Genomic DNA, 24,021 nt, shown 5'->3' with positions numbered 1-24,021 from the left:
GCTCTGGTTATTCTCTGGTAATACCAGAGTGGGATTCCCAGGCGGCTCAGTGGTAAAGAATCTGCATGCCAATGCAGAAGGAGCAGGTTCGATCCCTCAGTTAGGAAAATCTCCTGGAGAAGGAACTGGCAACCCACTCCAGTACTCTTGCCTGGGAAATCCCATGGACAGAGGAGCCAGCTGGGCTACAGTCCATGGGGCTGCAAGGACACGAGCAAGCACACATGAACACAGCAATACTCCAGCAGGCTGCTGCAGCTGCTAAGTCGCTTCAGTGTCCGACTCCAGGCTAGGCACTGGTTAACTAGTTTCCCCTGAGGGCAGACCTTGTTAAGAACAACAGAATGCTCTGGCATATTTCAAAAGGGTTTTTTCCCCTCCCTTGGAAGCACCAAGGGATTTTTCTCTAATATTTATTGGGGGAATCTGGTCAAGGTCTTAGAGGTAAATCTCAAAAAACTGGAGGCCTTCCTATGACTGGGTTCCCCCAGAAATTTTTAATTTTCAGAGTAGTCTGAGCAACCAGCAATTCATCAATCATAGTTCTGGTTTTTCTATGCTGGCACCAGTTCCCAGTGGGGCTTCCCTGGTACCTCAGTGGTAAAGAATCTGCCTGCAATGCAGAAGACTCAGGTTCAACTCCGGGTTGGGAAGATCCCCTGTAGAAGGGAATGGTAACTCACTTTAGTATCCTTGCCTGGAGAATCCCATGGACAGAGGAGCCTGGCGGGCTACAGCCCATGGGTGGCCAAGAGTTGGACACAATTGAGTGACTAACAGGCAGGCACTGGTTCCCATGGGGAGTTTCCCATTATGAGTCTCTGCTCTGGTAAACTGTTATTCTCTGTATTCCGTTAGTCTCTCCAATGCTGACTTTTCAGTCTGTTCAGCTTTTTACTTGTTAGAACGGGCTCATGGCTTCCAAGCTTCTTACATGCTGGACTGGAAGCTGGAAGTCTTTTTAAAAAAAGAAATCAGGAGAAGACACTAAGGTTAAAAGTTGGATTTGTATCATATCTGTAGGTAAGCAGAGTTATCACTCTTAAATATTTCTAGGAAAGATAAAGCTTATCTATATAAAAAAAATAAAATATCAAGAAATTGAAACACAAATCCCTACGGTGTTCTGTTAGTGGTAGTTTCTTAGAAAGAAGCCGTTCCTAAATCTTTCTGAATGCTGTTAATTTGTATTTCTATTTGACTTTGATAGTGTTTACTTTTCTTATTGCCCTATTCTGATTTCTTTTCCCACATTGTTAAATGGATCCACTTAAAGGAAAGACGCCAGGATTTACTTGAAAAGAGGAAAGTCATTAGAATATTTTAATGTAAATCTCATTTCACCAAGAAACTACAAACGGGATGAATGCTTACTAATTTTCACTTTAATTTTGTTGATTAAAAATCCAAATCCCTCCAAACACATTGTTTACCAATACTTTTAAAGTTCAAAATCTAAATAGAGATCCTTTTAATCAATTAACATTATCTTATATGTGTATATGTGTCGTGCATTGAGAAAATAGGAAATGGCTTATTTTTTATTTGAAAGTGGAAATTTTGGCTTCCAGCCTGCCACGTCACATTCCCTGGTGACATCCAAATTGAGTCTCGCAGTGGGCTATGCCTGATCACTCATGTCTGCAGCCAGGTGTGCAATTAGGTCTCTGGCATCTTGTATGATGGAAGGTATCTCTGAGCCATTCTCAGTCACCTGGGTTCCGAACAGGAACATCTTCCTGTCATTTCCCACCTCAGATAATGCCAAAGCTTCATGGATATCTGTAATATGATAGGCTGCTTCAAGATCCTTCACAAGAATGGAAAAAGAATTGAGAAAAAGTTGGTTATTTTGCAACATTTTTGGATAGATACCTTTATTACTCTCAATGACTGCACCTCCAGTATAATATCGAGGATATTGAAATCCCATTACTAGGATCCTAAAGGCCATTTGAATATAAAGATTTTCATCGGAATTATATCAGCATTTATGAGTTATTATCAAAAGAGTATTTTCTGGAACAAAGTTAAGCCAATATAATACCTTAATCAATTTCCTAACCAGTGCGATCTGCTTCTAGTTTTGTTTTTCCAATTTTGTCTGAATTTTCCCAAGACTTATTTTTTTAATTTTTAAACATAATTAATGATTTATTTATTGTTGGCTGTGCTGGGTCTTTGTTGCTGCACGGGCTTTTCTCTAGTTGTGGTGAGCGGGGGCTTTTCTCTAGTTGTGGTGCTTGGGCTTCTCATCGTGGTGGCTTCTTTTATTGCAGAACACAGGCTGTAGAGCTTGGGCTTCAGTAGTTGCAGCGCAAGGGCTCAGCAATTGCAGCTCCCTGGCTCTAGAGCCCAGGTTCAACACTTGTGGCTGAATGGCTCTGCAACATGTGGGATCTTGCCGGATCAGAGATCGAACCTGTGTCTCCTGCATTGGAAGGCAGATTCTTTTCCACTGAAGAATCAGGGAAGCCCTCCAAGATTATTTTTAACTTGTCTTTACAATAGAAGCTTGATTCATTAATTGGTTTTTGTCCATATAATATTTTATTGATTATAACATTTGCCAAATGTTAAGTTTTCTTTTGCAAAAATTATTCCTGCTGAACAAAAAGTTTTACATCAAATTTGGGGGGATGGAGGGAGGTAGAGAAGGGATCAGGGACAGAATAAGTTTAGAAAATGGCATAGTAGGTGAAGAAGGCTGAGAGGCAAGGGACAGGTGGAGGGAAACAAGATGAGATGGAGAAGTGGAGAAGGCTTAAAGGAGGAAAACCCATCCGAAGAAGCAGAGAGGGGAGAGATTAAAATGAGGAGACAAAAAGCATGTGTTTATGCTGCATGCTAAGATCGAAACATATTTCTTTGCCTCTCACACATCAAGAATTATTTATGGCAAAAAACCTCTGATATTCCCTCTCCTAAATACATATGCAGATTCAGTTACAGTTTTTAAGTCTTCTGCAAAAGTTTAAGCATTTTCACTCTTAACATTGAATTTGTAATTGGCTTTTTGTTTCACGGTGTTCTCCCAAAGTTTTAAAATAGTACAATATTGTCATTTTTTCTTGTACCAATATGAACCTATCAGATTCTTGTAAGTCTGTGAGGTTTTCTTCATGTGGTATCATTACCTTTTCTGGTTCTTCCACTTTATTGCCTGTCTGAAACCTGAATTCACTTAGTCTTAGAGCATGTAGTGAATTTTGCAATTGTTTTAATGAATCTAGTAACATGTGGACGATGTCTCAAGTTAAAAGAAATGCCACCAATGGAATTGGAGAGGAAGAAAATAAAAGGGTGTTGGAAGGGAGGAGGGGCTCCTTGTAATGATGAAAGAACATCAGGGATAAATATCAGGTGTATTCCACACTCACATAATTGTGCCCTAATAGATGTCATCACTCAAAGAATAACGATAGTAAGATGACTTTTAAAAAATATTTATGTAATAACTTGAAACAATGAGTCATCTAAAAGCTTAAGTTACTTTGATCAAGGAGTAATAACCAACATGACCTTAAACTAGAATGTGTGTTAGCTGCTCAGCTGAGTCCAAGTCTTTGTGACCCCAGGGACTGTGTCCCACCAGGTTCCTCTGTCCATGGAATTCTCCAGGCAAGAATACTGGAGTGGGTTGCTATTCCCTTCTCCAGGGGATCTTCTGGACCCAGGAATTGAACCCAGGTCTCCTGCATTGCAGGCAGATTCTTTACTGTCTGAGAATATCCAAACATTTTATTATTAAACTCCAGTAAAAGTTATAAATCTGACACCAAATGGTCCTATTTATTCAATTTGATGAAAAGATATAAACCACAAAGGAAAGTATCAATAAATTGGACTATTAAAAATGAAAACCTGTGTATTAAAAAGAGAACCATAGCAAAGTAAAATGTTTACAATAGGTTGCTGCTGCTCCTGCTAAGTCCCTTCAGTCGTGTCCGACTCTGTGCGACCCCATAGACAGCAGCCCACCAGGCTCCCCCACTCCTGGAATTTTCCAGGCAAGGGTACTGGAGTCGGGTGCCATTGCCTTCTCTGCAACAGGTTGCTAGAGAAGATATTTGTAATGCATGTAACAGAAATAGGATGATTTTTCCAAAAGATATGAAAGACTCCTACAACTCAAATGTGAAAAGATAAACATCCCAATAGGAATTTGGGGAAAGATATTAAAAGTTAATTCACAGATATGGAAATTTGCTTCAAAGAATGAAACTAACTTGAAACTAATAACCAGTGAACATCTGAAAAAAGTGTCCAGGCTCACTAGTAATTAAGGAAATGAAAATTAGAATAATAAGATAAAATTTCATTCTCATGAGACTGGCAAAAATGAAAGTTTGACAAACCAAGTATTAACAAGGGTGTAGGGCTATAAAAACTGTCATATACTGCTGGTAGGAAGAATAAACCAGTTCAATATCTTTGGAAAGCAACTTGGTAATATCTAGTAAGACTGAATATGTGAAAGAAAAGTGAAAGGCGCTCAGTCGTGTCTGACTCTTTGTGACCCCAGGTACTATACAGTCCTTGGAATTCTTCAGGCCAGAGTACTGGAGTGGGTAGCCTTTCTCTTCTCCAGGGGCTCTTCCCAACCCAGGGATCGAACCCAGGTCTCCTGCATTACAGGCGGATTCTTTACCAGCTGAGCCACAAAGTACAAATCCCCAAACCCAGCAATTCCTCACGCACTAGAGAACTGTTGGTACACATCTATGAAAAGACACATACATGAAGATTCACTATAGAACTCTTTACAACAATGAAAAATTGGAAATAACCCAAATGCCCAACAAGAAAATGGTAAAGTGGTGGTATATTCACGCAATGCAATACTATACAGTTCACTTACATTTACCATGATCTTCTAAATCGTCATAGTTTGTGGTACTTAAGATGTTCACTAAAACAAACAAACAAACAAAAAAAAAAAACAAAAAAAACCTCCAGCCTTTAAAAAAAAAATAATCTGCTGGAGAAGGCAATGGCACCCCACTCCAGTACTCTTGCCTGGAAAATCCTGGTAGGCTGCAGTCCATGGGGTCACACAGAGTCGGACATGACTGACTGACTTCACTTTCACTTTTCACTTTCATGCACTGGAGAAGGAAATGGCAACCCACTCCAGTGTTCTTGCCTGGAGAATCCCAGGGACGGGGGAGCCTGGTGGGCTGCCGCCTATGGGGTCGCACAGAGTCGGACACGACTGAAGCGACTTAGCAGCTGCTGGACTAGCATTTATGCTGGACTTTAATATAGGCTCCTACTTTTAGATCATCATTATAATGACTTATTTTACTTCCATAAACACTCACTCATAGGAGTGGGAGAAAGGGTAGGAACTGAGCTCTCTTATGACTGGTAAGCCTGGCAGTTGAGAGAGAGGCTACAGCATTACAAGCACACTTCAGAGATACTGCAAATTTGGTTCCAGACTACTGTGATAAAGTGAATACTGCAATAAAATGAGTCACATGAATTTTTTTTGTCTCCTGGTACATAGAAAAGTTACTTTAACACTACTGTAATCTATTAAGTATGTGATAGCATTATGTCTAAAAATATGTACATACCTTAATTTAAAAATACCTTATTGCTAAAAAAAATGCTAACCATCATCTGAGCCTTCAGCAAGTCATAATCTTTTTATAATAGTAACATCAAAGGTTGCTGATCAGAGATCATCATAACAAATATAATAATTCTAAAAGTTGTAAATATTGCAAGAATCACCAAAGGGCAACACAGAGACATAAAGTGAGAAAAAGCAGTTGGGAAAATGGTGCTTATAGACTTGCTCCATGCAGGGATGCCACAAACCTTCAATTTGTAAAAATCACAGTATCTGCAAAGCACAACAAAGTGAAGTGCGATAAAATTAGGTATGCCTGCACAATGCTATAGATGTTTGTTTTTTTTAATTTCTTTTACTGTAGTAAGATACACATAACAAAATTTTCCATATTAGCCATTTTGAAGTGTACAGTTTGGTGTACAGTTAAGTGAATTCACATTATTGTAAACCATCTTCAGAACTCTTCAACTTGTAAAACTGACACTCTGTACCCATTAAACAATAGCCTCCCATTTCTCCCTCCCTCAGCCCTTGGCAACTACTATTTTTTTGTCTCTCTGATTTTAAGTGCTCTGTGCTTAGTTGCTCAGTCATGTCCGACTCTGTGACCCCATGGACTGTAGCCTGCCAGGCTCCTCTGTCCATGGGGATTCTCCAGGCAAGAATATTGGACTGGGTTACCATGCCCTCCTCCAGGGGATCTTCCCAACCCAGGGACTGAACCCAGGTCTCCCACATTGCAGGTGGATTCTTTAACCATCTGAGCCACCAGGGAAGCCCTTAACTGCTCTAGGGGACCTCATAAAAGTGTAATCATACATTATTTGTCCTTTTGTGACTGGCTTATTTCACTTAGCATACTGTCCTTAAAGTTCATCCATGGTGTAGCATGTGTCAGAATTTCCTGACACATTTAAGGCTGAATAATATCCACTGTATGTATACACCACATTTTGTTTATCCGTTCATGCGTGGATGGGCACTTGAGTTTCTTCTACCTTTTGGCTACTGGGAATAATTCTGCTATGAGCACAGGTGTGCAAACATCTGTTTGAGTTCCTGCTTTCAATTCTATTGGTAATATAAACAGAAGCGGAACTGCTGGACTATATGAAAATTCTATTTTTAATTTCGTAGGGAACTGCCATACTGTTTTTCATAGCGGCTGGACCATGTGACATCCCCACCAACACTGCACAAGGTTTCCATTTCTTCATGAGTGTTTAATACTTTAATGCATGTGTGTGAAATCCAGGTCAGGCCAGCTAATCTAAAACTACTTCTGCATACTGACACATAGTGTGTGTGTGTGTGTGTGTGTTAGTCGCTTAGTCATGTCTGACTCTTTGCGACCCCATGGACTGTAGCCTGCCAGGTTCCTCTATCCATGGGATTCTCCAGACAAGAGTACTGGAATGGGTTGCCATTCCCTTCTCCAGGGGATCTTCCTGATCCAGGGATCAAACCCAGGTCTCTCAGGTTCTTTACCATCTGAGCCACCAGGAAAGTCCATGATACATAGTAAGCACTTAAAGATTTTGTTGAAATCAATTCAACAGTCTGTAAATGTTTAATTAAACTTAACAGATATTTATTGAATTCCTACTATATACAACATGGTATACTAGGTTTTACATGGGACACAAAGGTGAATGACAGTCTCTGTTCTGAACGAATTTACAGCTGTGGGCTTTCCTGGTGGCTCGGACAGTAAAGAATCTGCCTATAATGCGGGAGACCTGGGTTCCATCCCTGGCTTGGGAAGATCCCCTGGAGAACGGAATGGCAATCCATTCCAGTGTTCTTGCCTGGAGAATTCCATGGACATGGGAGCTTGGCAGGCTACAGTCTATGGGGTTGAAAAGTGTTCAGACACGACTGAACGACTAACACTTTCACTTTTACTTGATATCTGTGGGGGGATTGGTTGCAGGACCCTAGAAGACATCAGAAGACATCAGAATCTGCTCAAGCCCCTTATATAAGATGGTGTCATTTCTGCAAATAACCTATGCACATCCTCCCATATACTTTAATCATCTCTAGACTACTTATAATATCTAATACAAGGTAAACGCTATGAAAATAGTTGCTCACATGTGGCAAACATGAGTTTTACTTTTTGGAACTTTATGGAATTTTTTTTCCCCCTGATCCACGGCTGGTTGAATCACAGATAAGGAAGCCTGATTGTATACTCCAGTAGACCTAATAGTATAAATTGAAATGAACATACAGCATATTATTGAATATTTAGCTCTTAAAAGCAGATGTTTCTTTGGGTCATCTGCAGATATGTGGTCGGACCTAGAGTCTGTCATACAGAGTAAAGTAAGTCAGAAAGAGAAAAACATCGTATATTAACACATACATGTGGAATCTGGAAAAATGGTACAGATGAATCTATTTCCAAGGCAGGAATAGAGACTCAGAGGGAGAAAATGGACTTGTGGACATAGAGAGGAAAGGAGAGCATGGGATGAATTGGGTGATTAGGACTAACATATATACATTACCAGGCTCCCCAAGTGGCTCATTGGTAAAGAATCTACCTGCCAATGCAGGAAACGCGGGTTCAGTCCCTGGGTGGGTAAGATCCCCTGGAGAAGGAAATGGCAACCTGCTCCAGTACTCTTGCCTAGGAAATCCCTTCAGAGGAGTCTGGCAGGCTACAACAGTCCATGGCGTAGCACAAAAGTAAGACACGATTTAGTGACTAGAGAACAACAACAAATTTACACTACTATGTGCAAAATAGATAGCTAATGGGAACCTGCTTTAAAGCACAGGAAGCTCAACTCAGCGCTCTGTGATGACCTAGAGGGGTGGGATAGGGATTGGGAGAGAGGTCCAGGAGAGGGAGGCGGTATCTGTGTATTAGGACTGATTCACTTCTGTTAGCAGAAACTAACACAACATGGTAAAACAATTATACTCCAATTTAAAAAATAAATTTAAAAGATCAAATTCAAAAAGTAAACATTTCTATTTACTGCATTAATAAAAAAAATATTGAGTACACTTTATATTTGCACAGATTTTTACCTGTTTGTTTGCAAACACAACCAGAGGAAGGACTGGGTTTGTTCCAATTAGTTGATGAAGGTATTTCTTGGCTTCAGGTAATCTTTTGTGATCTGCTGAATCCACCACAAATACCAATAGCAAGCCCTTGGACAGGTACATTTCCCAATAGGAACGGAAAGGTTCGCTGCCGCCAACTACAAAGCAAAGCAAAGGAAGAACACACACACACACACACACACAAACACATCTCAGAAGAGTCCATCGAGGCAGCCAGGTAAGGCACATTTTGATAATTTCTGAACACTCGCAGGTCTTCTGATAAAAGACCACTGTGAGACTAGACCCAATTCTGAGAACAAGCAGAGTGATGTTTCTGGGGAAATGACTGGTGGGGATATTTACCCTCCACAAGTGGTTCATTAAGTTCTGGAACACAAAGGACCAGCATGGTGGTAGTTTAGTCACTAAGTCAGGTCCAGCTCTTGCGACTCCACGGACTGCCAGGCTCCTCTGTCCATGGGATTTCCCAAGCAAGAATACTGGAGTGGGTTGCCATTTCCTTCTCCAGGGGATCTTTCCAACCCAGGCAGGGATCAAACTCAGGTGTCCTACATTGCAAACTTGTACACCGTGGATGCCTCTGCATCTGTTACACAGAGCAGTCATGCCAGCAGTGCATGTCTATCAAGTATGGATCAGTAAACAGGAGTGGTCTACTGAAAGAATTCAGGGTGGTGGGTTAAAACACATTTCTCTAAAATGTCTTAGATGCACTGATTTAAATGTCATTGGCTAGCCTCTCTTGCACAACTTTTTTCCTTTGTCAAAACCCCAAATCTAATTTCCTTTCTTTAATCTTGCACTAAAAGTTAATATGGTCCTGTGGGTATTCAAGAATACTTGCCTCAGAAAAAAAATGTCTTTGGGTTATTTCATTCTGCTGATGCTTCCCAGAAGAAAGTTTCCCAGACACAATGAATTCAGTTTTTATTTTTCTCCTGGGACAGAAATTGACAAACGATGGCCCACAGTCTAAACCTGGCTCATTGCCTGTTTTTGTACAGCCCGTGAACAAAAAATGGATTTTACATTTTTAAACATTTGGAGAAAAAAAAGAATACCATTTTGTAACACATGAACATTATATCACAGTTGGATTTCAGTACAAGCAAAGTTGTGTGACAACACAGACACGCAGGTTTGTTCACACATGGTCTCTGGGTTGCTTTTGCAGTACTGAGTAGCAGCAGAGAGATCATGTAGCCACAAAGTCTATGTTATCTACTCTCGAGCCCTTTTCAGGAAAAGTATGCAGACCACTGTTGTGGGCACTGAACAAAAACATTTCAAAAACTAATAGGAAAGGGTCTTTATTTGCCTTTCCTTTGTTTTCCTTTGTACAGAGAGCCAGGCTGGTCATTCTTCGAAGTATTTTGTGTTTTAATTTTTTAAAAGAATGTAATCTAAGTAATTCATATCCTTTAACATACAAGCTTAAACAGGCATTTCCATTTTTTTTTGCCAACACCATGACATTTCCTCTATAATAGGAATTGTTATCTTTTAGTTATTAACTTCTTTTTTAAAAAAAAATATTAGTTGGGGAGGGCGCAGGACTGGAAAAAAATTATCCGTTTACTTATTGTTGGCTGCATCAGGTCTTAGTTGTGGTGGGGGGGTTACCATTGTGTCGTGCAGGCGACACTCCAGCAGTGGAGTGAGGGCCCCAGAGCCTGGGCTTAGTAGTCGTGGAGCATGGGCTCTGTTGTCCCGTGGCATGTGGGATCTTACTTCCCTGACCAGGGATCAAACCCATATCTCCTGTATTGGAAGGTAGATTCTTAACCACTGGACCACCAGGGAAGTCCCTAGATACTAACCTCTAATTTAATGGTAAAATAGTTAGAGAACACAGTTTATATGATGCTTCTTTGAAAACGCCATTAAGACTTGCTGTATGGCCCAGGAAGTGGTCCGTGTTTGTTTACTGTTCCATGGGTATTTGAGAAGAATTAGACAATTTTATATTGTTCATTAGATCAAATTGGTTGACTGTGTTCAAACATTATATACTCTCTGCAGTTTTTTTCTCCTTGATTCCATTAATAATTGACAAACATATGTTGAAACTCCTCACTCCAACAGATCTGTCCATTTCCCCCCTTAATTGCAATCTTTTTTCTTCCTATCTTCCTTTCTTTTCTCTTTCCTTTCCTTCCCACCGCCCCCCTCCCCCATCCTTTTTCACTTTTTATATTCTGAGACTCTTTTCCTAGCCATCTATTTCATTAAAAATATTATTTCTTCTATAGCTTCTGAGAAAATTGAAATCTCTATTCCTAATAATACTTTTATCAGAAAGATTTGCCTACAGGTTTAACAGTTTCTCTGCCCACCATTTTCTCTTTACAACTGGATGAAAGCAAAAATTCATAGCATTTTCCTTGCATACTGGAGGTGGGGGTACAGAAAATGCCCGGTCCTCTGGCTTGAGCATCTTGATGCGTGAGGAGACATTTATTGATCAGTGGATTACAGGGACAGGAACAGATGTGGAGCTATATCAAGCATTTGCTTGGACAATGTTAGGTTTGAGAGGCCGATGAGACAGCCAAGTAGAGATGTCAAGTGGCATTCGGGTATGTTCGGCTGGATAGATAAATTTGGGAGAGTGTAAAGAGAAGACAAGAGGATCTGATACAACTTTGGGAAACAGCAATATTCTGAGAGGCAGTGACTCCAGAATTACTATAGAGTAGGGGCTTCTGGGTTGTGATCTGATTACAAGAGTATATATGTTGTGATCTGGTCATAAGAGGTTTGTGAATATTTGCATTTTCGAGAAGGAAGCACACTATATTTACTTAGATTGGATTTTTATGGAGGGGTAGTAAGGAGAAGGGGGGCTGTTAAAGGAGAGGGTGCTAAAGCCTTCCTCTCAACTCCCTTTTATCACCACCACTGGAAAAAGGAGAAAATAAAAAGAACAGAAAGTGATTTTACCCACATTGCACCCTAGCATTCATCTACATATGCATTTTAAAAGTCTAGGAAAATTTGACCCAGTGTTTCATTTCATAAAGACCTATCATCCATTTCGTATTCATTTTATCATTCATTTCACAAGGACCCATGTGATGTTGACAACATCGCATCTGGCTTAAGGTTTGACAATCATGTGGCTATATAAGCTATTAGCTACCCCCAGAACCACTGAGAAAGAGCGCTTACTCTCCAGGAACTCCATCTGGTGGTCCCCAGTGCTGATGCACACTGCATTGAAACCTTGGGTGGGGGCCACACTGCGCTGGACTCGGTTTAAAGCTAGAAAGTGGAGAATACTGGTCTTTCCTGCCCCATCCAGGCCCAGCACTAGGATCTGCTTATTTTCCTCCTGTGAAACAAAAGATAAGGCAATAATATGCTATCAGGGCCTTGTTTTCTTGGCTCTGGGAAGTGCACTTGCCAATATTTGTGAAATTGTATAAAACTTTGCAAAAAAATTTAATAGGTCTAGAACAAACTGTACTACTCAGTTTGTATTTTATATAATCAATCATTACTTATGTGATATTAACTGCATACCCTCTCTCCATCTTCCAACTCCTGTGTCAATTTATCAAATAAATACTTTATATATGTCAGGATTTATAGGAGGTGCCATATTTTCAGGGCCAGTTTTCACACTTCACTTGGCTTCCCTAGTTCATGTCCATTGGAGACTGCACGAGAATTCACTTTGTTGTTTGGGGTCTTGGGACCTTCTTGGTCTAGGTATTGACTCTGCCACTTGGCATGTAAGCATCTAAGGTCTCATATTATTAATCTGTCTTGTCTCCCCAAATTGAATCAGAGATTAAAAGTTCTTAGGGCAAGGTTACTCTCTTCTGTACTTTTTAATATAAATATTATTAAATGAAAAGGCAAAGACTATAAAAATTGTTAAACTAGTTACACTCTCATGCTAAAACCTGATGAACTAGAACTGTAAACTTTAGGAAGAAGTATTCTACCAGCATACCCACCTTAGAAATTTTTATGACAAGTGTTTGAGGGACAAGAAGGGCAGACTGGTATGAAGAGAGAAACAGAAAGTTCAGAGTGCTCAGAAAGGTGGCTTTTAGCATACAAACTTCAATGTAAACAGTAATAAATGAGCAACCCAGTTAGACTGTTCATAGGAATTCTATTTCTCAAACAGCTTACCAAAGAGGTTTCTCATATATGGGGAAAAAAAAAACTTGTACACATCTTCAAGGCCATTGGTTTAAAAATAATAATCCTATACATTTCTGCTTGAACAGTAAATGTTGACATTGGACATAGACTGCATGCTAAGTTGCTTCAGTCACGTCTGACTCTGTGACGCTATGGACTGTAGCTCGCCAGGCTCCTCTGTCCATGAGATTCTCCAGACAAGCATCCTGGAGTAGGTTGCCATTTCTTTCTCCAAGGGATCTTCCTGACCCAGGGATCGAACCCAGGTCTCCCACATTGGAGGTAGATTCTTTACCGTCTGAGCCACCAGGGAAGCCTTAGACTTAGACTAGATTTCTGTTAAAAAAAAAGTGATCCTTAACAGCACTATACATCTATCCCTGTCCCTCCTGTCTGTAATATAGAAGATCTGTAAAAATAAGATGTTTTAAGGTCTGCTGTAATAGAGACTTATGTATGGGGAATCATTTATGAAACCTGTCTAGTGAATAACAGAACTTTTTAAAGTAAATGTTTGTTACTGGAATGAATTCTTGATGGCTCTTAAAGCAAATGGTATTTCCATAGGTGTTTCCTATATCCATCCCCACTTCCTCCCCATTCTCTTACATCTGCATCTAAATGTTATAGTGTCATTCTCAGAGAGTCACGGTAAGGAAAAGGGACTAGATGGTGCTCTAAGGGGATGTCATTGGATGGTTTTAATTGAATGCTTTAAAGCAATGGTGACCAAGAAATGGCTGCAAGATGTAGACTGTGTCCGCTCTTTATCTCCACCAATGGCCCCACACTTGGGCTACTCCAACATATTTTATCAGTTTCAAGATTTCTTTTTCCACATTTTAACATCTCTGAAATGAGGGCTTTACGATCTATAGCATGTCATATTTTGGCTGGAAGCATTTTTTTTTTTCCTTTCTCTGTGGTACCTAAAATAATAGCATCTTGGACCTTATGAATTTTGTGAATAAAAACCATTCCCTACTCCCTTTCCAATCACATCGATGCCACTAACCTGACCCTATTTAGAAATTCTGTAGTCACTGATGCTTTACATTTAGCTTACTTTTTAGTCTAAAACTCAAGCTTCCTCACATTTATAATCTCTTAAGAAAAGCTGGGGTTACTGTAAACCAAGAGTTCAGACATGAAATATGATTCAACACCACTGTTGCTTGTTAAAAGTTATTCCTTTAACTACAAGTGAATCTATATAGCCTGTTTTGTGTGTTCAGTCTCAAAGTTGTGTCCAACTCTTTGCAATCCCATGGACTGTAGCACACCAGACTTCTCTGTCCTATCTCCGAGTTTGCTCTAACACTTCCATTGAGTTGGTGATGCTATATAACCATTTCATCCTCTGCTGACTTCTTTTGCCTTCAATCTTTCCCAGCATCAGGGTCTTTTCCAATGAGTCGGCTCTTCACATCAGGTGGCTAAAGTAATGGAGCTTCAGCTTCAGCATCAATCCTTCCAATGAATATTCAGGGTTGATTTCCTTTAGGATTGACTGGTTTGATCTTGCAGTCCAAGGGACTCTTAATTAAAAGTTGTCTCCAACACCACAGTTTGAAATCATCAGTTCTTTGGCTATTTTACCAGAGATCAAATCTCTGTTAATAATTCATATTGTTTAGAACCAGAAAGCAGCTCTGAGCTCAGGAACTCCAGGAGTACAGAGCTCACTAAGTTGAGCCAAATAATACTTGTTTTTTTCCCTTCTCCCCCAATTTTTAAATTGTGGCAAAGTACACAACATAAAGGGCTTCCCAGGTGGCGCTAGTAATAACGGACCCACCTGCCAATGTAGGAGATATGAGATGTGGGTTCCATCCCTGGGTCGGGAAGATGCCCTGGTTTTGAAAAGCATGGCAATCCACTCCAGTACTCTTGCCTGGAGAATAGAGGAGCCTGGCGGAACACCATCCACGGGTCACATACAGTCATACACAACACAAAATTTACCATCTTAACCATTTTCAAACCCAGAGTGATATCGACTCCATTCATGATATCGACTCCATTCATAATACCGTGCAACCATCACCACTTCCCACAACTATTCATCTTGTAAAACAAACTGTACTCATTAAACTCCTCACCCCACCATCCCCCTACATTCTGCTCTTTGACTCCGAGTTTGAATACACTAGGTAAACCATCTAAGTAGAATCATACGTATCTGTCCTTTTATGACTAAAAGTTTGGTTTCTGAGGCCTCTCAGTTAAACCTTTGTGACCCTCTCTTCTGGGTGCTGGTGATCTGAAAACAATGTAAATAATAGTAACCAGAGTGGCCACAGAAAAGGTCCAGGCAGTCCCCAAACACAACCTGCATAAATTCAAGAAACCTACACCTTCCCCTCCCCACCCCGCCCCCCCACACTAAACAGAAAAGACTGGAACACAGAGAGCACGTGTGGTGAGGGTATGGGGGCTAGTGTTTGGCGCCGGGCAGAGATGGGGCTGGAAAAAAAGGCTATTCCCAGCACCGCTGTGAACATCAGCAAGGTGTCTTCTTCAACACTAGACCTGGACACAGGGTCGGGGTTAGGGGTGAGTGGGCGAGCGGCTGGGGAGAAGGGGCTCGCGATGGGTTGTTCGAAGCTTGACACATTCCGATTCCATCCGCGGATACAAAGCCAGCAAACGAGACCGGATTCCTTCCGGCGCGAGCCCACCGGGGGTCTCGCACGTAACAGAGCCGGCGAAACACTGGACAATGGCCTCGGGTGAGGGTCCGAGGCAGCGGTCTCTTACCAGCGGCGCCAGCGGGATTTTTATCAACGTGCTGTTGTCCTCTTTCTCTTTTTCCTTGAATTGCTCCTTCTCTTTCTCTGTCTCCCGCTCTTGCCTCTTTTCATCCTCATTTCTCTTACTTTTCTCCTCCTTCCCATTTTCCTTTTCCTTAATTTTCTCCTCCTTCCCCCTTTTTTTCTCCTTCCCGTTCTCCTTTTCCTTGATTTTCTCCTCCTTCCCCTTCTCAGTTTTCTCCTTCCCGTTCTTTTCCTTAAATTTCTCCTCCTTCCCCTTTTCTTTCTCCTTAATTTTCTCCTTCTCCACCTTTTTGTTTTTCTCCTCTCCTTTTTGCTGAATTTCCCCTTTCTCCGGCTCCTTGCCCTTCTCCCTCTTTACTTTCCCCCTCTCCATCCCCACCACCCGGGTTTGCTTCCCTCCTCCCGCGCGCCCGCGCGCCGGAGCTGCGGGGCGGGATCCCGGCCGGAGTGGTCGCCGCTGTGGGGGCAGCGCCGGGGGAGACGTAGGTCCACGTGGCGTACAGCGCCCCCGCGGTAACCGCCATCCCCTCCCCACCCCAGGGCCCCGGGCTGCCCCTTGGGCATTTTGCGCTCGCTCGCCAGTCAGCGGGTTGCGCGCAGCAGATTCGCCGAACCGAGAGTAAGACGTGGGAGCTAGAGAAGGGGCGAGGCCAGGCCAGGGGACCCGGGAGACCCGGCCGCAGGAGCTGGGAAAGACCGGAGCAACAGGAAAAGCGTCCCCAGGTGTCGCTTCCTTGGAAGCGCGCGCCACGGCGAGATGCGCTTGGACTGGGTAAGGTGTCTCAGAAAGGCCTTTCTCGTCCGCCCATCTCAGCGTCTCACTTCCCCGGCCTCCTGCCAGCCCGTGTGTCTCCGACCAGAACGCTGGAGAAGGCGCCCGAGTCCTGAGAGCCCCAGGCTTTCCTGCCTTCCCCTCGTTAGTAACAAGTCTGGAGGGTGAAGTTGGATCTCTCTCCCCTCCTCACCGGTCCTGTTTAAGTCCACCAGCAGCGTCTAAACCCGCTATCCAGGAGGCTTAAGGAAAAAAGGAATGTGACTGGTTCCCTTATTTTAAACGTTACATTTCGCTTAAAAAATCGCTCTGGAGATTAGTCTGCCAGGATCACAGCTACTGTTAAAACCAGGCATTAAAACCATAACTAAATCAAGGAAAAAGGAAGAGAGTTCCAGAAAAACATCTATCACTGCTTTATTGACTATGCCAAAGCCTTTGTGTGGATCACAATAAACTGTGGGAAATCCTGCAAGAGATGGGAATACCAGACCACCTGACCAGCCTCTTGAGAAACCTATATGCAGGTCAGGAAGCAACAGTTAGAACTGGACATGGAACAACAGACTGGTTCCAAATAGGAAAAGGAGTACGTCAAGGCTGTATATATACACAGTACATCATAAGAAACGCTGGGCTGGAAGAAGCACAAGCTGGAATCAAGATTTCTGGGAGAAATATCAATCACCTCAGATATGCAGATGACACCACCCTTATGGCAGAAAGTGAAGAGGAACTAAAAAGCCTCTTGATGAAAGTGAAAGAGGAGAGTGCAAAAGTTGGCTTAAAGCTCAACATTCAGAAAACAAGATCATGGCATCTGGTCCCATCACTTCATGGGAAATAGATGGGGAAACAGTGGAAACAGTGTCAGACTTTATTTTTTGGGTTCCAGAATCACTGCAGATGGTTATTGCAGCCATGAAATTAAAAGACGCTTACTCCTCGGAAGAAAAGTTATGACCAACCTAGATAGCATATTGAAAAGCAGAGACATTACTTTTCCAACAAAGGTCCGTCTAGTCAAGGCTATTGTTTTTCCAGTGGTCATGTGGAAGTTAAACTGTGAAGAAAGCTGAGTGCTGAAGAATTGATGCTTTTGAACTGTGGTGTTGGAGAAGACTCTTGAGAGTCCCTTGGACTGCAAGGAGATCCAACCAGTCCATTCTAGAGGAGATCAGCCCCGGGTGTTCACTGGAAGGACTGACGCTGAAGCTGAAACTCCAATACTTTGGCCACCTCATGTGAAGAGTTGACTCATTTGGAGACTCTGATGCTGGGAGGGATTGGGGGCAGGAGGAGAAGGGGACAACAGAGGATAAGATGGCTAGATGGCATCACCAACTTAATGGACATGAGTTTGAGTGAACTCCAGGAGTTGGTGATGGACAGGGAGGCCTGGTGTGCTGCAATTCATGGGGTCGCAAAGAGTCAGACATGACTGAGCGACTGAATTGAACTGAAACAAAACTGTTGTTCCCAATGATCAAATGCATAGTAAATTAGATACCCATGGGGCTCTGCAAAGGTGGTGTGAGAAGTATACGGATGGTCCTTTTTATTGTTTCGTTCAACTGCACTCTTTAGTGAAGGCAATGGCGACCCACTCCAGTATTGTTGCCTGGAGAATCCCATGGATGGAGGAGCCTGGTAGGCTACAGTCCATGGGGTCGCTAAGAGTCGGACATGACTGAGTGACTTCACTTTCATGCACTGGAGAAGGAAACGGCAACCCATTCCAGTATTCTTGCCTGGAGAGTCCCAGGGACAAAAGAGCCTGTTGGGCTGTCATCTATGGGGTCGCACAGAGTCTGACATGACTGACGCGACTTAGCAGCAGCAGCAGCACTCTTTAGTATGGTCCACAATCTAATAAAACTATCTTAATGTGGTAAGCCGACTTTCCTTCATCAGATCCAAGTTTCAAACAGGTTTAAAAGAAACGAATGAACAGGTTTCAGAGAGCTTGTTTTTAAGGTTAGCAGTTTCCGAAGTAGTCTTGGAAGTGCCATCCGCTAAGCCAGTGCAATTTGCACAGTGCGAAGCCTGCACAACAGAGCTCCTGAGTGATCCCCTTCTTCAAAGGCAATAAAGATGTCAGCTTTTTTCCCCTCAAAAGCCAAAACTTAAAAAATGTTCACTCTTCAATTTGGTTATGTACAGGTATCTACATGATGAATTTTCAGTGAAAAATTTGTTCTCTCAATACCTTAGTTTAACTTTCTGGCTTTGCAGGAAGGGGCAAGAGGTAATTTTAGATGCTCAGTTTAAAAAATTCTTAGATGTACTAGCAGGATGCCTCTGCAAAATGCCAATACCCCACAAACATCTTAATCTAATCCATACTCACTGCTAGATTCTTTTATTTTAAAATGTGCCACAGTGAATGGATATATCCATATTGGTTTGTTATAAATGTACACACACATACATGCATATATACACAAAGTATATATGTCATGAGTTAAAGACCTGTCCAAAAGAAGAAGAAATTACTAGGAAGTTAACGTAGGTGTTTACACTTCATTGACAATGACAATTTATTTGAACTGAGGTTTCAGTTGCTTAGTACTGATTGATGATAACAACAACTAGCAATTACAATGACTAAATAGAGAACTGGAAATTTCTCTTGTTGTGCCTTGGGTCAAAATTTTCATTGATGGATAAATTTCACCAAAATTCTGTAACCTAAGAATTGATTATCCTTCACTATAGAAATTTAACAGAATCCTAAAACCATAAATTTACTAACAATTATTTTTGTAGTAGGATTTATATTCAGAAGGAATAAATATCTGTCACTCTTACCAAAAGACTATTCTGAGAGTTCAAAAAGTATAATGCCATAATAAATCATTCACAGAAGAGGGTCTCTTGTTTAGATGCCACCACAGATTATGTTAAAGAGAAAGGCAGCACCACATTTCTTACTCTGGTAAAGGAGGAAAAACTTTCAAAAAACCCTGTGAAGTTTTAGCAGGTATGTTTAAACACAGCAGCACTTCATTAACAAGGACAGAGCAATATGATCACAAGAAATACTTGTAAGTCTAAACTGAATGCTATCTTGGGCAGCATAAAATGAACACTAACTTGGGTAGGCATGCCAGTGTGTCTGCCTCACACCTGTTTAAGAAGAAAGTGACCTGTAAGCAAGGCAAGAACAAAGTGACACTGGTATCATGGACTGACTTTCATTACTTTGAGAAAGGTAATGAATGGTCATGCCCCGCAACTAGAAAGAGGAGTCATTTGAGATCTATTAATTGGGCCAAACAGTTCTTTCAAGCTTTAATACTGCCGACTCCTCAACTCTGGCACTGATTGCCTCTCTCTGTCGGAAGTCAATGTTCATGCTCGGTAAGGGCCGTTGAAATCTTTCTGACCAAGAGGGTCCAAATCAGTCAGAACGTTGCGTCTAAGTGTCAACTTCTTGCAACATTGATGTATTTCTCTTGATATCTTTGACAGTGCTAAATTAGCATAATGTTATCATAATTTGAAAATGACATGGGGGCACAAAGAAGTCCAACTTTATATCTGTGTGTATATATGTATATACATACACCTACTTTTCATTACCACATATATTTAGTAGCCCATATTCCACTATCACATGACAGAATTTCATGAATAATAAAGACATTTAATTTAGTTTTCTTGTGGCCACTCATGTAGTGAAGTGAAAACACCAGTATATTAATAAGGTCCCTTTTATTACATGCTATTTCTAAGCGGATATTTGGAATGCTCAGAAGACTCCACTTTCAGTCTCCTAAGGCTTCCTAAGACATAAAATGGGACTTGAAGGAACAAGTATCTTTGGACTCCAGTTGAAACAGAAGTAGTTTCTGTTTATATCCTAGGAAACGTTGGATAACATGTCTTGTTTCTGAAACTGAAAACAACATCAGATCAGCACACAAAGAGAAAGGATGCAATGGATATCAAGGTGGGTAAATGCCCAACTGTTCTGCGTCCTCATCATTTGTGCGAAGCAAGGTGGTACAAGTAGGCCAAGTCTGACTAGGCAGAGTTTGAAGGAAGATGCTTTTCTGTTTGATGCACAACAAAATAATTTCATGAAAATGTAGGGAGGGGAGAGGGAGCAGCTCTGTGCTTCTTGCTGTTACCTTTATTTATGTTCCTTGTGTCACTGAGGCTAGTTTAAAAATGGCAACAAGACTGTTCTAATCACCAGCCCCCTTTCCCACCTTTCTTCTTTTTCTGTTGCTGTTTCTTTTTTGTTGCTGGAGCCCCAGCGGGTTTCTGGTGTCGTGGGGGTATGATATTACTTGTAGATGTAGACGCTGTGGCTGCACTGCCAGGTCTTGGCGAGGTGGGTGGGCTGCTCACAGTTTTACTGGCATCCCTGAAATCATCAGATCAGGAAAGTGTTGGTCATTCATACACTCAACAAAGGAAACCACCCCTCACAGTCTCCCATACGTATTTTCGTTTTCTTTTGGCTGTGCCACCTGGCATGCGAGATCTCACTTCCCTGCTCAGGGATCGAGCCCATGCTCCCTGCAGTGGAAGTGTGGAGCCTTAACAGCTGGACCACGGGGCAAGTCCCCACACACGTTTTCCTTTAAGGTGTGTTCCTCAACTCCCTGTCCATTTTTCCTTGAATACAATTTTTACTGCTTTTTAATTTTAAAATGTAATAGATGGTACATGTAAAATTTTAGAAAGATTAGAAAAAAAAACCTTTTAATCTATAATCCTATGTAGAAATAAACTCATTTAGTAACATTTTAAACTCTGCTTTCTAGTCAAATTATTTATCTAGATATTTAGTAAGTTGAATTACTCAGTGTATTTAGTTTCTTTTTGAAGGTAATATAATCCCAATATTTGCAATACAATCCTACAATTCTAGTATTTACAATACAACCAAACCAGAAACAACCCATTTTCTTTCCTTTACATAACCATATTACAAAACATTTATTAAAGGCTATTGGACTATAACTCTCATACTGAAAATATATTTTGAAAATTTATTACTAATGACCTTAAGTCGATCTCAGAAAGAAGTAACCTATGCTCAACTGGGGAACAGTGACTTACAGTTCAGAGGAAGCTCCTGCAGTTGCTCCCTGGGTCCCTTTTCCAATCTGATCCTTCTTTTTACCCTTCTTTCTTCCTCGGTAGTAGGAACGTTCACGCATTGGTAACCATCTTTCTGGATCTGGGGTCACTTTTGGGTCGTAATTCTTAGGCAGTTTTCCTGTGTAACGATTAATTGATAAAGAAATGAGAGATTTGTGCATAATGTTTTCAAGACAGTTTGTTTAAACACTGTATCCAAATTTGGGACTAAACATTAAAACTGAAATAGATTTATCTGAGAAAAGTTTTATTTATATAATCTAGTAGCATAAGAGGCCTTATTTCTAACTATAACACAAAATTCAGAAGCCCTAATAATATTTCATAGGTGTATCCGTATAAAAAATTTTAATTCTCATTTAGTAAAAGATACTTTTCAAAAGAAACAAAACAAGAAAGCATTTGAATACTATGTAACTGAATTAATAGTCTTAAATATAGAATTAGTTTTTGATAATCAGTAGGTAAATCATATATAGAAAATGGGCATAGCTGTAATTAGAGTAAGCCTGGAGAAATAAGTCATTAACCATGTGAAAAGATGCTTGACCTCACTGATTAAAAATAAAAAGGACACAGGAGTTCTCTGGTGTGGTTGGGACTCTTGGCTTTCACAGCCACGGCCCGGGTCATGTTCAGGGAACTGAGTGAGATCCCATAAGCTGTGCAGTACAGCAAAAAAAAAGAGAAAAAATTTTGAAGGATAAAATATTCTAAGAAGAAGAATATCCAGTGTTGATGAGACTGTGGGAAACAAACAAAACTGGCAGAAGGTGTATACTGGTACTGGTACAGTCCTTGTACAAAGCAATTTAATTGGCAGTACCAGGGCTGGACACGGACCTATGTTGCCCCAGTCAGGTTAACGGGAAAGACTTGCCAAATTCAGGGAGGCTCCCTTTGTCCTTCTGGATAACAAGAATGTGGCCCTATTTCCAATAAACATCTGATTACTCTAACGGGATTCAGTTTTATGTACAGTAGAGGAGAACAGAAAGGTAGCGACTACTGGATAAACCAACCTCAATGCTAACCTTCCTCTACACTGTCGGTTTCATAAACAGTCAATCGTCTTACACCAGTTCGATGGAGTTCTACGGTACTTGTAGCCAAAGGCATTCTACTGTGTAAGAGCTTACTGTGTGTCAGGTACTGTTCTAAGAGCTTTTTATATGCAGTATCATATTTCATCTTACAGATGAAAAACTCAGGAGGGTATGTTAAGAACCTGTTCATAGTCACAGCAAAAGAGCAATGTTACTAGAGCAACAATTTGAATTCAGGCAAACTTTAGAACTGGACTCTTTAAAAGTTAGAAATTTAAAATAAATGTTAGCCACAGTCAAATCAAAACTCAATTTCAAAGATATGAGAGGGCAAGTTTATCTCTGAAGATTTCTATGTAAGGCTAACCTTAAGCTTTTATTTTATAGAAAGAAATCTAAAGATTAAAAAAAAAGCCTTACCCTTCTTTTTTTTCTTCTTTTTTTTCAAATCTCCCTGTCTACAAAGAGAAGAAAAATCATTATCACTGTGATAAAATAATTACAGAGCATTAAGCATGTGCAAAAGCCTGAGCTAGGTGCTTTATCATGAAGAAGTTTAAGATGTGGTGTCACCACACCAAAGCTAATGAAACAGTTTGGATATTTATTCAGGTTAAATTTAATCAAGTGTCAAATACTGTAGTTTTTGGAAGGTGCTTTAGAAAATGGGTGACAACTGTTTTCACAGAGGAAATACAATTTACACTAGCACATATTAAATCTATGCAAAAAGAAATTTGTACAAGCACAAATATCTACAGTTCTGTGATAAATCACTTTATATTTGGCAAAACTAGTAAATATGTAATCTAAAATCTTTGCCAGGAGAATATGCACAAGTATCATACAGGCAAAGAATATTTCTGGGAGGATATGCAAGGTAAGTTAACATCAGCTGTGGCCTTGGGTGGGAAAAGGGCAGACAGGGATTTGTCTCTCTACAAATTACACTCCACAACCACATCTGCGATTTCCCAAAGAGTCTCTGCATGTCTTACTTCTCTGCTATTGCTCACATTTTGCCTATCTCATCCTTATCTTCCTCTAGAGTCAACACAGTCACCTCCTCCAGGAAGCCTTTCTTAAACTCCCATTGTTCCCAGGAAGGACTGACTATTTCCTCTGGTGTACTGCTCTAGCCTGCACAATGATAGCACATGCAACCTTTATTTTCAATTGCTGCTTATTTCTTTCTTCTAGACTGAAGTTCTTTTGAGGGCAAGGACAATGATTTATTTTCTGTCAGCAACACTCTATAACTTCAAAAGAAATTAATCCTTTTTATCAAAAAGTCAACATAAAGTTAAAAAAAAAAGCATTAATAATGCCTAATGAAAATACTGTGCTGAAACTGAGTCAATGAACATCTTAGTAACTGTCTTAGGGAAAATACAAAGAAGATCAAAGGATTAGAACTGTATGTTCTTACTAATTACCCAGCCCTGTTTTGAAAAAGAAAAAACAAACAAAAAAAACCCT

The 24,021-nt window shown here is 40.8% G+C and overlaps 2 protein-coding genes across 3 annotated transcripts in view; both read right to left on the bottom strand.

Annotated features, from left to right (window-relative positions):
• Positions 1-1,621: 1,621 nt before the first annotated feature.
• On the bottom strand, positions 1,622-19,736 carry ARL9 (ARF like GTPase 9). Its single transcript, XM_068974950.1, has 5 exons — positions 19,680-19,736; positions 15,590-16,519; positions 11,843-12,005; positions 8,630-8,805; positions 1,622-1,810 (listed from the first exon to the last, which is right to left on the bottom strand). The coding sequence occupies exons 1-5, from the start codon at positions 19,734-19,736 to the stop codon at positions 1,622-1,624; spliced, it is 1,515 nt and encodes a 504-aa protein (XP_068831051.1).
• The window catches only part of SRP72 (signal recognition particle 72), a 26,823-nt gene continuing 21,573 nt past the window's right edge, over positions 18,772-24,021 (bottom strand). For both annotated transcript variants that reach the window (XM_068974845.1, XM_068974846.1), the window contains 3 exons: positions 22,963-23,000; positions 21,455-21,614; positions 18,772-20,753 (listed from right to left, as the gene is read on the bottom strand). In XM_068974845.1, coding sequence (XP_068830946.1) covers positions 20,576-20,753; positions 21,455-21,614; positions 22,963-23,000 — 376 coding nt within the window. In that variant the 3' untranslated portion in view covers positions 18,772-20,575. The remainder of the gene's footprint in view (positions 20,754-21,454; positions 21,615-22,962; positions 23,001-24,021) is intronic.

Source organism: Capricornis sumatraensis, chromosome 7 (genome assembly GCF_032405125.1).
Source record: "Capricornis sumatraensis isolate serow.1 chromosome 7, serow.2, whole genome shotgun sequence".
NCBI classification, from domain to species: domain Eukaryota; kingdom Metazoa; phylum Chordata; class Mammalia; order Artiodactyla; family Bovidae; genus Capricornis; species Capricornis sumatraensis.
This window is presented reverse-complemented; position numbering and strand designations above follow the sequence as displayed.